The 14,196-nt window shown below is 42.0% G+C and overlaps 1 protein-coding gene across 5 annotated transcripts in view; it reads left to right on the top strand.

The window, feature by feature from the left end:
• Positions 1–14,196, top strand: part of SMG7 (SMG7 nonsense mediated mRNA decay factor) — a 54,290-nt gene that overhangs the window by 15,286 nt on the left and 24,808 nt on the right. For all 5 annotated transcript variants that reach the window (XM_074597016.1, XM_074597013.1, XM_074597014.1 and 2 more), the window contains exons 2-6: positions 8,156–8,187; positions 9,483–9,600; positions 10,572–10,704; positions 12,931–13,102; positions 13,958–14,029. In XM_074597016.1, coding sequence (XP_074453117.1) covers positions 8,156–8,187; positions 9,483–9,600; positions 10,572–10,704; positions 12,931–13,102; positions 13,958–14,029 — 527 coding nt within the window. The remainder of the gene's footprint in view (positions 1–8,155; positions 8,188–9,482; positions 9,601–10,571; positions 10,705–12,930; positions 13,103–13,957; positions 14,030–14,196) is intronic.

Here is a 14,196-nt window from a genome sequence, read left to right as displayed (position 1 = left end):
TGGTTGGCTTTTTGGGCTGCCAGCGCACATTGCCAGCTCATGTTGAGCTTCTCGTCCACCAGCACCCCCAACTCCTTCTCCTCAGGGCCGCTCTCCATCCCTTCTCCACCCAACCTGGATTTGTGCCTGGGGTTGCCATGACCCAGGTGCAGGACCTTGCACTCAGCCTAGTTGAATTTCATGAGGTTCGCACAAGTCCACCTCTCCAGCCTGTCCAGGTCCCTCTGGATGGCATCCCTTCCCTCCAGCATGTCGACTGTGCCACACAGCTTGGTGTTGTCAGCAAACTTGCTGAGGGAGCACTAAATCCCACTGTCCATGTCGCTGACAAAGATGTTAAACAACACCAGTCCCAGTACCAACCCCTGAGGAACGCCACTGGTGACGGGGCGAGTGGACATTGATCCATTGACTGCAACCCTTTGAGTTTGACCATCCAGCCAGTTCCTTATCCACTGAGTGTCCATCCATCAAATCCATGTCTCTCCAATTTAGAGACAAGGATGTTGTGTGGGACAGTGTCTAATGCCTTACACAAGTGCAGGTAGATGATGTCAGTTGCTTTTCCCTTATCAACCAACAGTGTAACACCATTGTAGAAGGCCACCAAATTTGTCAGGCGCAATTTGCCTTTAGTGAAACCATGTTGGCTGTCATCACTTCCTTATTTTCCACATGCCTTAGCGTAGTTTCCAGGATGATCTACTCCGTGATCTTTAAAGGTATTCCTTAGTATATGAAAAGATATCCGTGTCTTGAAGTGACACACATATTAAGTATAGATTTGTTCTTTCCTGAGTGGGCCTTTTTATAGTTATTAAATTGTTTTTAATCCTTTGGTAATTTGGTCTTTATTTTTCTATACTGAAAACACTGTCAGGGTTACCTGCACAGCTACGTTGTCAGCTCCTGGAAGGTAAACAAAGTAAAAGTGACTGGAGTACTTGCACTTATCTTTCATGGGCGACATCCATATAGAGGTTAGTTTTCTCCCTTATGGCGCCAATAAAATTCCAGATAAGTAGTGGGTCAAGCTGGAAAGTTAAAGAACAGCATAGTCAGTATTTTAAAAACATCTTTACAACCCAACGACTATGGAAAAAGGTAGCTGAGCTTTCCTGAGATAGTCTTAGTAATGTAAGTTTATTCCAAGCTATTTTTGTTTTAATTGAAAAATGCAGATTGTTGGGTATTTAGTTTGCTGGTTACTCTCCTGACTTAAATTTTAGAACAGACACAGTCATATTGCTAATCCTGAATGGCTGCCTATGGACCAGATCCCATTTCTGAGGCATTTGACTGACATTTGCAACACTGCTCCTCTGACAAGGCTCAGGCTTGCTCCTGTGTGTGATGCAACTCTAGGCTGTAACGGGAGGGAGTGCGGATTTCGGTGGAGGTGGCGGAACGCTAGAAACCTTAGCAGGGCAGGAGACTTGTATTTCCCTCCCTGTAGATTAAATTGGAGAGTAAGCACATATCAACTTCCCGTAGTGTAGCTTTTACCTGTTGGGCACATCTTTTTCAAATCTTGATACAAAGGAACTGACTAACATGAAACTGGAGGGGAAAAAAGTGAGTTTGAATGAAACTGACTATGAGGGTGCTTTTACCCAGGGAGAATGATAGTCAGTTCTGATCAAGCTTGGAGAGAGTTGCTTTTGGTGGTTGCTTTTTGAGGATGATTATTATGACTTGCTGTGTCCCCATTTCTTACCAGCCCTCTCAGCTGATGTGGGAACAAGAAGGCAAGAGAGGGGAATTCCCTGTGGAGAGGGTTTGGATTCAGGTGGTGCTTGCCTTGCTTTAGCATCTGCTTGCAGAGGTGTTTTTTTTACTTGCACAATTACACTGATGCTGAATTAATTGTTTGTATGGCTTTGATCTACGGCTATAGCCTGAGAAAGCCACTGGTCAAAGAAATTAGCTGTACCCTGGCTTCAGCTGCCTGTAACAGGAATAATAAGCTTTAAACTGGTTAGCCCATAAAATTGGCAATAAGGTGGTACTGTTGAAGGTGTTTTCCATTACCATATCTGTGAAGACTGTCCTTTCAGTGGAAAAGGCACATGGAGCATTTAACTTGATGACTCACAGCCTGAAGATCTCTTGCTATGTCAGCAAGAGCTGACATCACCGAAACCTGCCTGCTCCCAAAGGAAGTGATTCCAGCACTTCGTGAAAACTACGGTCAGTTAAATTAGACAGCAACACTTGCAAGTTTGGAACATTTAGAACTTGTTCAATAAAGATAAAGCTGCTTGAAAAAAGTTGTTAAACAGCATGTATCTGATGCATAAGTGTGTAGGTAAAGTCTAGAAGCAAATAAGTGAAATCTGTATCGGACTGCCTCTACCACAGCAAAATCCTGACTCCATCCTGTTGCCCTTTTGGTAAAAGGTGTGTCAGGCTGTTAACTGGAGCTGCTGTCTCGAGCCTCTGGTATTTAGGTGATGTTGAATTAATAGGTGAAGGAAATATCAAAGAATGAAGTTTATCCACAAGTTCCCTGCTACTCTTGTTCAGCTATAAAAATCTAGGTTTGTTCACAATCCGAAGGTTGCTATAAAAATATTTCCCTTGGACACGTTGTAGTTAGAGATACAGTTGCTGTCTACAGACTAGTTCAGGGAAGTCAGAGTTATTTCTATATTTTTCAAAATCCAGCCTTTAGCAAAGTGTACTGACTGTAAAGGATTAGTGCCCAGCGAGTCTCTAAAAGCTGCTAATAAAGCTATATATTTTAGCAAGGAAGGAATGGAAGGAAGAATGGTTATTTCCGCGATACTGTCAACCACTTATATCAGACAGTAATTTTTGCTCAGCACTGAACTTGGATGTGAATGCTGTCTTGGGTACAGTGTTTAGGGCCTTCTGAGCAAGCCAGCTGTCCCCTAAATCTGCTGTAGAATAGGCAGTACCTGAGCTGTTAGTGTTTTCTACTGCTCTCCCCTGCCCTGAATCAGCATGGGTGTACTTAAATATAAGCAAACAAACAAAACCCCACTGAGGTATTAAGCCACTATAAATTTTTGTTGAAGTCAACTATTATTTTGAGGAAAATCTAAAGTAGTAGTTGCTGGGTGTTGTTTTGGAGTTCCTTCTCGGTGTGAGCCTTGCCACGTATTGGAATGATTAAAAAAGAATAATAATTTGTTTTCAGTGTTAAGTGTATTTGGCTTTCTTTTTAGTGTGCTAGCATAGAAGAATTACCTTCCCTTCCCAAACTGAAAGTTTTCCTACATTTATTCTATATACGTTCTGTATCTTCTTAGTCCCTTTCAGAGGAAGGAAAACTTTGTGGCAGTGCCCTTAATGAGCAGTCCCCTCCAGCGAAGGCTCGCTAGGCTGCCGGCACTTTTCGTTGTGGTACAATTTCTGCGCATACCTCCAGGGAAGAGAAGTGCAGGAATATAAATTCCTGCTTGGAGTGAAATTTAATTTGGCTTTTAGTTTGTATTCACAGAACAAGTGATTGGATTGTGTTTGCTTTTATAAGCCCAGATGCCTGGACTCATTACCCATTTTAGTACTGTAAATCCTCAATTCCTTATCAGGGGGTTTGTGTTACTGAGATTGGATAAGGGAACTGATACAGCTGCTGATGCTTCAGGGCTGCCAGGGGAAAACCGAGTGGAGTTCCCCTTTAGACATGGTGAAAAGCAGTGTGTTGTGTTCAGTGGTGGGTTTTTTTGTGAGGCTGGGGGTTTTCCATGTTTTTTGTAGAACTTGTCGTGCCATAGCAGATCATGCCTGGCTCATCCTCGCTGTGCAAATGAGAGGAGGAGTGTGGTGTAAGTGAAACTTAACTTTGACCTGTCGGACTTTCAGAAATAGCGGGTGTTAGCTGGGTAACACAAGACTGCTGCTTTGAAAACTTGGGCTTAATTTTACTTACTTTTCTGTGCTTGATAATGAAGCTTGTTAGCAAAACTGTGCTTCCGTAGAACTTAAATTGCCCTCTCACAGAGGCAGCATGGTGTATGCAGAACTGAAAATTTGTTATTGTGTGTGCTTTGAGTTATAACAGAACTGAAGAATATATATTGAAACAGAGATGACCTGTTTTGGGGGCAACAGTAACATAGATCCATTTGTTTAGTGATACACAAATGAAGTTCGAAGTCAGGTGGCAATAAGAGGTTTAGAAAACTTTATTTATGAAGGCCGACATTTTTAGCCTACAAGAGAGAACAGATGCATTTAAGTCTTTTGTTTTCCAAGTGGCTGTTGTATGGAGGCAGTGACCAGTACCTCTGCGTGGCTGCTGGGGTGCTGTGGGGAGGACTTGGTTTGCTGCAGAGGGATTTTAGGTTGGCATTTCAGAAAGAACTCTTGGATTATCACTGAACAATAGAATAGTTAACCAGGGAGGCTGTATGATCTTTTCTTACAGGGTTTTAAGACCAAATTAAGCAAACTTGTCCTAGTGTAAAAGTGTAAGTGGGACCACATGATCTTTCGATGTACCTTTCATCTATTCAATGTGATGGTTTAAACCCTTGAAAATGTGTATGGGAGAGACATCCCTCTATTTGTGGGGTTTCCTTTCTGTAGTGTTTACCAGCTTAAGGGGAACAACTCATTTTCTGCTTAGGGAAAACTTAATTATTAAGAATTGTATACACTTGAGAATGGAAAACCAAAATGTGTCTGTCTTGTCTTCCTTTGCAAAATCTGGTGGTTCATTACAGGCAAAACGTGGTGTCTGAGTTCCCGAGTTACAGCAAAACAGGACTTTATGTACTACCGGGTTCTTAAGAGAAGAAAAGTTGCCTTTGCCATCTGTGGAAACTTAAATTTTAATATATGTTATGCCTTCAGAACTTCAAAAGAAATTCCTGACTACTGTGTTTTAAAGTAAAGTTTTGAAGCTTTTCAAATATTTGAATAAAATGAAAATTCCTTTAGCTGTCAAACTGTTTTACTGAATTGAGTGGAAGGCTTTTGTATGTGAGTTTCAAGTTCAACTAAAGCATGGGGCTGAACTTATATTTGGTTAGGAAGTTATAAAGAGTAGCTATCACAATATATCAAGATGATGTGTCATCTAATGGAATGCTTGATATATAATTTTTTGAACTATGGTTTGTGCTTCTTTGGCTTTGGACCAACAAACTTGGGGAAACTTGCCTTGAAGACTGAACTGCTGAGTCCAGCTGGGCAAGGAGGTACTTGAGAACATTCTTGAAATAAAATGTGTAAGCAGGTTGTACCAAGTTTGCTGGCAGGCATCGTGTATTTGCACCAGAATGAGTCATTCGAATGCAAATTCAATAAGAGACGGTGCAAGAAAATATATGGATGCTCTAAAAGATGCTTGACAACATGAGGAGCCATTTGCACTGTCAGAAACTCTTGCTGTTATCAGTGAGCTCTGATTTGTGCCCACTAGGAGTCTCTGAGCACCAGCAGTGCTCTTTGGTGAGGTCTGTAAAAGGAACAGGCAATGCATCTTTTCTCTTGAGATGCTGATATTTTGCCACTGATACAGAACAAGTTTGGTACCCAGGCTGCCCTCTTATCTGGGCTCAGCCACAGAAGATGCAGCTGTTTAAAATAGAAGTTGGTTTTGGGTGGAAATGAGAAAGAGAGCACGCTAATGTTAGATCTACTTTACTAATTCCTTTGGCCTCTAGGAAGTAGAGATAAGTTCTATAAATTTTATTTAAAATGATAGTGATAATCCCTTTAGTGTAGCTTTTTGCAAGCTTATGAAATATAAAAGGCAGTTTGCTTTACGGCTAGTGAAGAGATCGGTGCTAAATGTCCTCATTTTGTAAGACCATGAGTATCGTCTTCCCAAAAAGGTGTTTAAAAAAAAGCTTTTGGGTAAAAGTTCAGGTCTAGCCATATTGTTAGGGCTGTGCATCTGTCAGCAGTTGCACTATGTAGTTGAGGTTAAGGTTCTCTTCATCTAAATTCTCCAGGCAACAGCTAGGCAAAACTTTATGAAAAGAAAAGCCCTTACAGTGGTGCAATTTGTATTTCCCCTTTAAAGATTAACACTTAACATAGAGGAAGTTAGTTCTGCACAAGTAATTTTCAGAGGAGCAGTTCTTGGCTTTTAAAGGGCAGAGCCTTTATGCCTGGAGGAGAACTTTGGGCTCACGTTTGCTGGAGCAGTACTGCGTGTCCCGCTCGGGCTGAGCCTCTCAGTAGGATTCGTGGCTTTGGCAACACGGATTGTCTTCTCAGCTTAAAGAAAAAGTTTGCACAACTGGCAGGTGTTTAAAGTACGAGCTGGCTCTTCAAAAAAGAGAGACTTCAGCACCTGAGCAAGTCAGCTTTTCCTTCTGAGCAGCGGCATCTCTAGCTGCCAAGTCTCAGCATCACAGAATTGGCTCAGCTTTGTGCTCGACTAGACTTGCAGGTCAGCATCGCAGAGGCTCCGGGGCACAGCACTCAGGGCCTATTGCTGTCCTTCCTCAGCTCTTAGCTGCCTGGGAGAAAAGATGGGCTCTTTCCCATCCTGCTGGCTGTGGCAATGCTGGCTGGATGCCATTCGTGTGGACGAGGCAGAAATGTTTCGTGGCCTTTCAGCTTTCTCATGACACAATATCTAAAATTTTACTTCCTTGTCTGTCAGTAATAATAGATTATCTCTTCAAGTGTTCCCTGTTGTTAGGAGCTGAAAAAATATTTTTAATGCCTTCTTGAAAGAAATGAACTAAAAGAATTTATCTTAAATAGATTAAATTTGTGAAGCGGGTGAGGAATGTACAGATTTACCTCTGGCACCAGTTAAGATATTCTTAACTTAATTAAAGCCCTTGCAGCATCCCGTTGCTTCTTGGATGGTACACTGTGGTGGCTATGGTGAGTTGCTATAGATAGTTCTTGCATTTAATAAGTAGAAACTTTGTGAAGGGACTTAGAATATATATCTTAGTAGTGAAGCATTGGCACCATTATGATATTTTTTTTAATCCTGATGTGGATCTCAAAAATCTTCCCTGTAATTTGTGGCCAGTAGGTAGAACCCAGAACAACTTGAAAAACTTCACGTTGGCAAGAGAGGATATATGCTTGTTCCTGAAGCCTCTTTGGGGTTTAGGTGGTGCTTTCTCCTGGCTCTCCATTCTTTTCCAAGCTGGCATCTGACTTTCATGTTAGTCACAATGCAACTTCCATCTAATTTTTTTGCTGAGGGAAGCAGGTGAAGTGGATATTTTTTTATGCTAGGAGGATTCCACATCTGGTATGGAAAGCTTGCACTCTTTGCAAATAAATGTAAGCATTTGAGTGTAGCAAAAGCAAAGGGATGTGTTCTGCCAAAATCCGGCCAAACCAGGCAGCCCTGCCTCTGCCTGCCTTGTGGGAAGTTTGTGTCGGTCAGACAGGCCGGCTGCGCTGCCTCCTGAAGTAGTATGTACTGCTGACACCGTGCTTAACCGTAGCATCTCGATTGCCTGTTCTGTCCAACCATTGATGGCCATTCGTAAATATTTATTTATGGAGGGCTGTGTCCTCTGTTTGAGAAACGATTTGCCAGCCTCCAGCAGCAGAGGGGGTTTGCAGAGGATGTTCAGCGAGGCAGTGGTCGCCTGTAGTTGCCATTCATTCTGTGTGTTCTGTATGTTGGGTTTTTTTCTTGAAAACCTGATCAAATCGTGACTTCAGGGAGGCAGCTCAAGGAAGAGAGGTAATTGTGGAATCCATGGTCTTTTTATTGCCTCTCCTGAAGGAAAGCTAGTGCAGCATGGAGGGGCAGGAGGGCTGTAGCAATGTGCTGACAGGTACCCGTGGGAGTGTGCTTTGCTCTGACTGTGGTGGCTACTGCATTTCACGTGTGACAACTTAATGTCCCAGTTACAGGTAAGCAGATTTCACTAATGTTGGCAGGACGCTGCTGCCAGGTGGAGCTTTAAATGGAGTGTAAGCATTTTTAGTTTGTATTTCTTCTGAGGGAGACTTAAGCTAAGCAGGGAGAAGTAAACAGTTGGCTTTTATTATGGTATGAATTAGAAGAAATCGTACTGTTCAACAACAGTAGTTCAAATCCATACTGCATGGAGTAAACTACAGCAGTGGAGGCTGTAGGCAGCCTCTGGAGCTGGCCCCACTTTCTCACGGTTGCATGAATGTGCTTTAGCATAATTCAATTATTTTGATCAGTCTGTTTCTAATTCATTGTTTTATTGCTTTCTTACAGGCAGGCAGAAGTCCTGAAGGCTGACATGACAGGTAATTACCTTTATTATACAGTTGATCTAGCTGCTAATACTTTATTCCTGGTTTTGTTTTCCTTTTGTGTTCTTTGTGCTTATTGTTCCTAAGAATTCTCTGGAAAGTGTGTGACATTATGTTAAAGGTTTGCCCTCTCTATATAAATACATAGCATTTTAACTGCTGTGCCCCTCTCTCCTGTTTCTAAAAATACATGTATTTTTAAAGTTGACTTTGGGTGTTTGAAAGCATTTGGAGATGGAGGTCATGCCCCTACTCCTCTCCCATTGAGTTCTCCTTTTGGGGATAAGAAAGAGACTCCTGCCCAGAATACCACAGGAACGGCTGTACTAGGGGTTAGCAAGGATCTGGATGGTTTTTGAGAAACCTGGCTGATGGAAATGTTGATCTGAACGCTACAGCATGTGTTATGAAATTGCAGCCTGTAGATGCTATAAAATGCTACAAGCGAAGTTTTAAGCTGGGTGTGTTAATGGAAATGCTTTATATTAATGTGTTGACCCTGCAGTACAAGCAGTTTACATAATGAACCTACGCTCAGCCTTGCTTACCACCTTGGTGTAGTACCCGTAGCAGTTGGTGTGGTCCCTGTAGGAACATTGGAACTGCCTGGATCCATCTGATCCAGCAGGAGTGTCTATGCCATCAGCAGAATGGTTTCCCTGGGGTGAGGCCCATCCCTTGTGCTCCCACAGCCCCGCCTCAGGTGACTTTACAAGGCATGGGAAGTTGGACTCTGCAGCTTGAGATAGCAGGGAGCAGTGTTTGCCTTCGGCCTCGGTGATGGAAAGCAGATGGCTACCAAAGAGCTAGAAAATGGCAAGCATGCAATAGTACTTGCCCACAATGTTCTCCTAAATACCAACTGTGTTGGCTCCAGGGACTGTCCTATTTAGCATTCCCCAACGGATTTCTGCTAATTTTTTCAGGCTCTGCTGAAAATTTTTCTAAATCATCCAGTGGCAAGGAGTTCTGTAGCTTAATGACTTATGGAGAATCACCTCCTTCTGTCTGTTTTGGTTTTGGGTTTTTTTAACTTGCCAGCTGCTGACTTGGCTCATGTTTAGTTCTGGTATTGTAGGAGGCTGATCAGTTAATCCCTGGTCCCTCTGTAGTTCTTGTATTTCGGTGTTCTGATGAATCTGTGATAAAAGCGGGTATTTGGCATTGGATGTCTTACACTGTGCTATGTTCTGTCCTTTGGTAGGTGAGTGGAAAATCAGTTGGAATAACTCCATGAGTTTGAGTATTACAAAAACTGTTGTGTCTTTGTTTTTTCTTTTGTTGCCCAGATTCGAAGCTGGGTCCAGCAGAAGTCTGGACATCCAGACAGGCTCTACAGGACTTATATCAGAAAATGCTAGTGACCGATTTGGAATATGCTTTAGATAAAAAAGTGGAGCAGGACCTGTAAGTATCTCAGTAAATTTGTATGTATATATGTAATCTGGGCTGATGAGCAGGAAACCCTGAGACTTCCAGAAAAGCAATTGTATTGTATGAAATTGTTGTTGTATTTCCTTTAAAATGAAAGCTATGCTGTGGGTGAAACATGAGAAAGCACTGCAGAGTCGATGAAGAGCGTTCAATAGGTTAGTATTTTACCTCTGGCAATTCGCAGCAGCCATGTCATGCGGGAGTGGGTTTTGGTGAGCCAGATGGAAGGGAGAGAATCATCTGTGCTGTCATGCAAGGGCTGAAGCTTACAGTTTCCAGACAGGAGGAAATTTGTCTGATGTAATCACCTGGAGCTTTGAGCAAGGTGTAACTGGAGTTGAGTAGCTGCCAAAGACCCTCACTTCAAGCCCTCTGAGGCAGGGCTGGGCAGAGGGAGGAGTATCAGGAGAGAACTTTCCTTAATGTGCCCTGAGCACCCTGGTATCAGGGGAAGATCCTGCTGGGTTTTCTTCCTGCCCCGAGTCCATTCCCTGTTATTTAAGATGCAGACGTGGGTTATAACAGGTTTAGTGAGGAGAAGCATGTGGTTCTTCCAGCACTCTGAGGGAAGCAGGATGAGTAGGCTGGTGGAGTTGTTCTGTTCATGCCTCCAGATGCTGAATGATTTTTAACTGAAATACCTATACCCCACATCCTGTCTTCAGAAGAGAGCTCTATGCTGCCTAAACCAAAGCAATTACAAGCAAGTATTAATGCTGTTACACAGTGTTAGCTATGCAGTATCAGGATTGGTTTCTGTAGTTATGAGAGGTGGGTAATTCTTCTGTGTTTCACGTTATTTGTAATCTAAACGTTGCCTGAATTTTAATATACTCCATTTTCATGTCTGATATTATCTAATGGAACAGTTCTTTCCTGTTGCTTATGCTGTCTGCATTGACACTTCCAGAGTAAAAAAAGGAAAACCCTTACTTTGTTTTCAGTTGGAATCATGCCTTTAAAAATCAGATCACGACGCTACAGGGTCAGGCGAAAAATAGAGCAAATCCAAATCGGAGCGAAGTTCAGGCGAACCTTTCTCTGTTCTTAGAGGCAGCTAGTGGCTTCTACACACAGGTGAGTTGCAAAAAATACGTTGGCTGTGATATATTTGTGATGCCTTAATATTTTGTGCTTTGTTCTGTGTCCCTTCCTTGCAACTCTTAACGCTGATGGTGAATATTGAAGTAATGTTTTCCAAGAAGTGTCTATGTACATACTGCATATGTATTTGAATACAGCTTTTTTTCTGCATAATACCTAAGTTAGTGCCCACCATAGCTGTGTGTTTAAGTAGGGTAGTTGTCCCCAAGAGTATTATGTAGCATTTACAAGTTATAATGTCGTGCTGGTTTTTTTTTTTAATCAAGACTCCCAGGCTTACAAGCACATCTTTAGTCTTAATTCAATTATTTTTGTCAACAGTTATTTAAAATTGCCAACTTCAGTTACAGGAGCTTTTCTCTTAAACTACTAAGTATCTCTTGTGAAATTTTTAGTTACTTGCAAAAGGGGTGCGATTCCTGTTCATGTTTTTATTCCTTACTGCCTCTTTTTTGCCCATACTCTTTCCAATGTTAGATTTCAGCTTGTAGATTATGGAAGATAAGAGCTGGTGTGTGATAAAGGCCTCAATAAAGTTAACTTGGCTTTCTCTCCTTGTTTTGCCTCGTTTGGTGTGTGCTGCAGCAACATTATCGCTGATGAATTGGCTGTCTCGAGTACTGGTCTGACAAAACTTTCTATCAGCTGGTTTGCACATCTTCAGGTTCCAACGCACACAGTAGGGCAGTCTTACTGTGTCAGTTCCTAGTTTGAGTCTGAATATCTACAAGGCAACCCCACGTTTTTTCCCTGAATCTCTGATTTTACTTTTTTTTCCCCTTGTGCCTTTTTTTTTTTTGCAAGCTTCTTATTTGAAGCAGCTGGTTTGACGGGCTGTGGTGTGGTTGCCAAGGGTTTCCTACAACCTATATGGTTTGTCTTGCAAAAGCCTTGTTCTTCCCTGGGGTGTATCAGGGAATTGTGCTGCTCCTGTGTATGACATCGCAGACTGGGTCATCTTCCTCTGTCTGCTGAGATGTTAATTGTCCCATTTTTAGTCTAAAGATTTTGCTCAGTCAAGATACCTGCTCTCCAACTGTGAGGCCTGTGTAAATGACATCTTTAAAGAGAGCACGAATTCTCCTAATTCGAGCATGTTGGAAGACGTCAGGATTCTCACTTTTATCTGGCTTTCATCAGTGAGATTCCTCTTGTTTGGGGATTTTTATCTGCTGTATAAAAGGCAGAGCAAAAGGGGAGGGAGGTGTAACACAAACCTTTTCCTGCAGCAAGCAAAAGCACCACATTGCATGTTTAGCTGTTGACAAAGTGCGTGTCTGTCAGCCCTGGGCTTTCTATATGCTTTTATCTGAAAGTGGAACCCTGCTGCAGGTCTGTTTTATTTGGAGACTGAGTGTGTTCCCAGCTGGGAGAAAGTCTGTCAATTCTTACTGGGTGTTTAACCCTGTAACACAGTAAAATAAACACTTTTCATTGCTACGTGGTGACTGTTGCTTCCCAGAGTATTTCCTGGACTCCATAAGGAAAAACTTCAAAAGCACTGATTAGAATGGCAAAGTTCAGGTTTTCCTTGGATCAGCTTTCGAGATATTTGATCAAGCAGCTGATGCCTTTTTCTTTGAAAGTCTGTTAGCTTAGCACAAATATTTACTGACAACTCAGCCACTGAACTGTTAGGCACGATTGCCTTGTGTTGCGTACAGACTGGGTTTTGTCCAGGCTTCTCTCTGAAGTTTGAGAGGGTTGTGCTGTTTCTTAACATTGGAACAAGCTGCTGCTTCAGAGGAGTGGCATTCCTTTCTCTTCCTTTCAGAGAATGCTGTGACTTCACCTAGGTATAAAAAGACTGTGTTCCTCTTAAGAGTGGCCTGTGGAAAAAAAAAGAAGAAAAAAAAAAAAAAGGCGGCAGCAAGATTTTTAGAGCTTTGATAGTCAATATCCACTGATGCATACTTGGTATTTTAAGTATCATGGGAACTGAATTGCTTACGGATTTGGGATGCCCAGCTCTTTTCTTACAGAAGGAGGTTCTGGGCAGGATAATGCAGCATGGAGCTCAATGACTTTCGTATGGAGAATGTGATGTAAAGTCTCACTTTCAGTCACCTAGGCTTGTTCACGTCAAATATGTTCAGCTAATCTGTGCCTCTGAGTGGTGCTCTGTTACTTTTGTCTGTTGTTTCAATACTTTTCTGGTGATTATCTCTACCTGCTACTAAACTAGACCTGTCTTTCCAGTTATTACAGGAATTGTGCACAGTTTTTAATGTAGACTTGCCATGTCGTGTAAAGTCTTCCCAGCTGGGAATCATTAGCAATAAACAGACGCACACCAGCGCCATAGTGAAGCCGCAATCTAGCTCCTGCTCTTACATCTGCCAGCACTGCCTTGTCCACCTTGGAGATATTGGTGAGTTGCTGAAGGAAAAAGAGGTGGGATGAGTCCTGCCTGTGTTCAGCCTTTCAGGAAGAGGGATCTGTACATACCCTGGGCAACTGCTAGACCAAACATGCTCCAAATTAGTAGCTGGTAGCTGATTGTATGTTTGGTGGTTGCTGCAGGGGAAAAGGCCTGGAAAGCAATGTTGTTAGACTTTTATAATGTGTGTTACACATTAACGCATGGAGACAGTTAATCACTAGCTTTCTAGTGATTTGCTAGAATCTGTCTTCTAGCATACTAACCATGTTACAGCTGGTAGGCACAGTCCAATGGTGCAACGGTAACTATTACAAAAGCTTGTTGCAGCAGGCTAGCATACTTCTCCATTTCAGAACATTACTTTTAAATCTTATATACAAAGACAACAGTTAGAAATCCAGCCTTTTATAATCAAAGGGGTTTTTTTACATTAAGTTCAACGGGTTTATTTCTTTGTTGATTAGAGTAGAACTATGTGTTGTAGAAAGTTCTGTTTTCACAGGAATCTGCAGTTGCTTTTGTAACAAACTAAAAGTAGATCTAGTTGCTGATAGTGCAAAGTATTACGAAAAATATTTCTAGGTGTCTGGATGTGGTGCGTTGGCACATCTCTCTGAATAAGAACTGGTAAGCTGTAACAATAGGATCTGAGCTACAACTACTACCTTAAAATTTGGTGTTTTGAATCTTCGTGCTGCTTGGTGTGATGGTATGTTCTGATGCTTATTTCTAAAGTAATAGTAAAATGCTCTTCAGGTAAACTGCATTGTATTAAGGCAAGTGCAGGAAAGAGGATTATTTTTTTTTTTTGGTCTCAACTTGGGTTTTTTGTTTTTCTCTTAGCTCGCTATAGGAACCAGACCAGCCAGGCAGAGTCTTACTACAGACATGCAGCTCAGCTTGTCCCTTCTAATGGTGAGTCTGGGATACCTTTTAGCTTTGTAATTCCAAAATAAGATTTGGGGTATTGCTTTTCTTGTGTGGCAGTTGGAAACTTGGGATTTTATATAAACCTTCCTCCCCAAAATACCCAAAGCAGCCATGCAACAAAGTGTGATGCCTCAGTAAATTATTTGGATAAT

This window comes from Larus michahellis, chromosome 8 (genome assembly GCF_964199755.1).
Source record: "Larus michahellis chromosome 8, bLarMic1.1, whole genome shotgun sequence".
In the NCBI taxonomy this organism is placed as follows: Eukaryota; Metazoa; Chordata; class Aves; order Charadriiformes; family Laridae; genus Larus; species Larus michahellis.
Note: the sequence above shows the minus strand (reverse complement) of the source record. Positions and strands in the feature narration are given on the sequence as shown.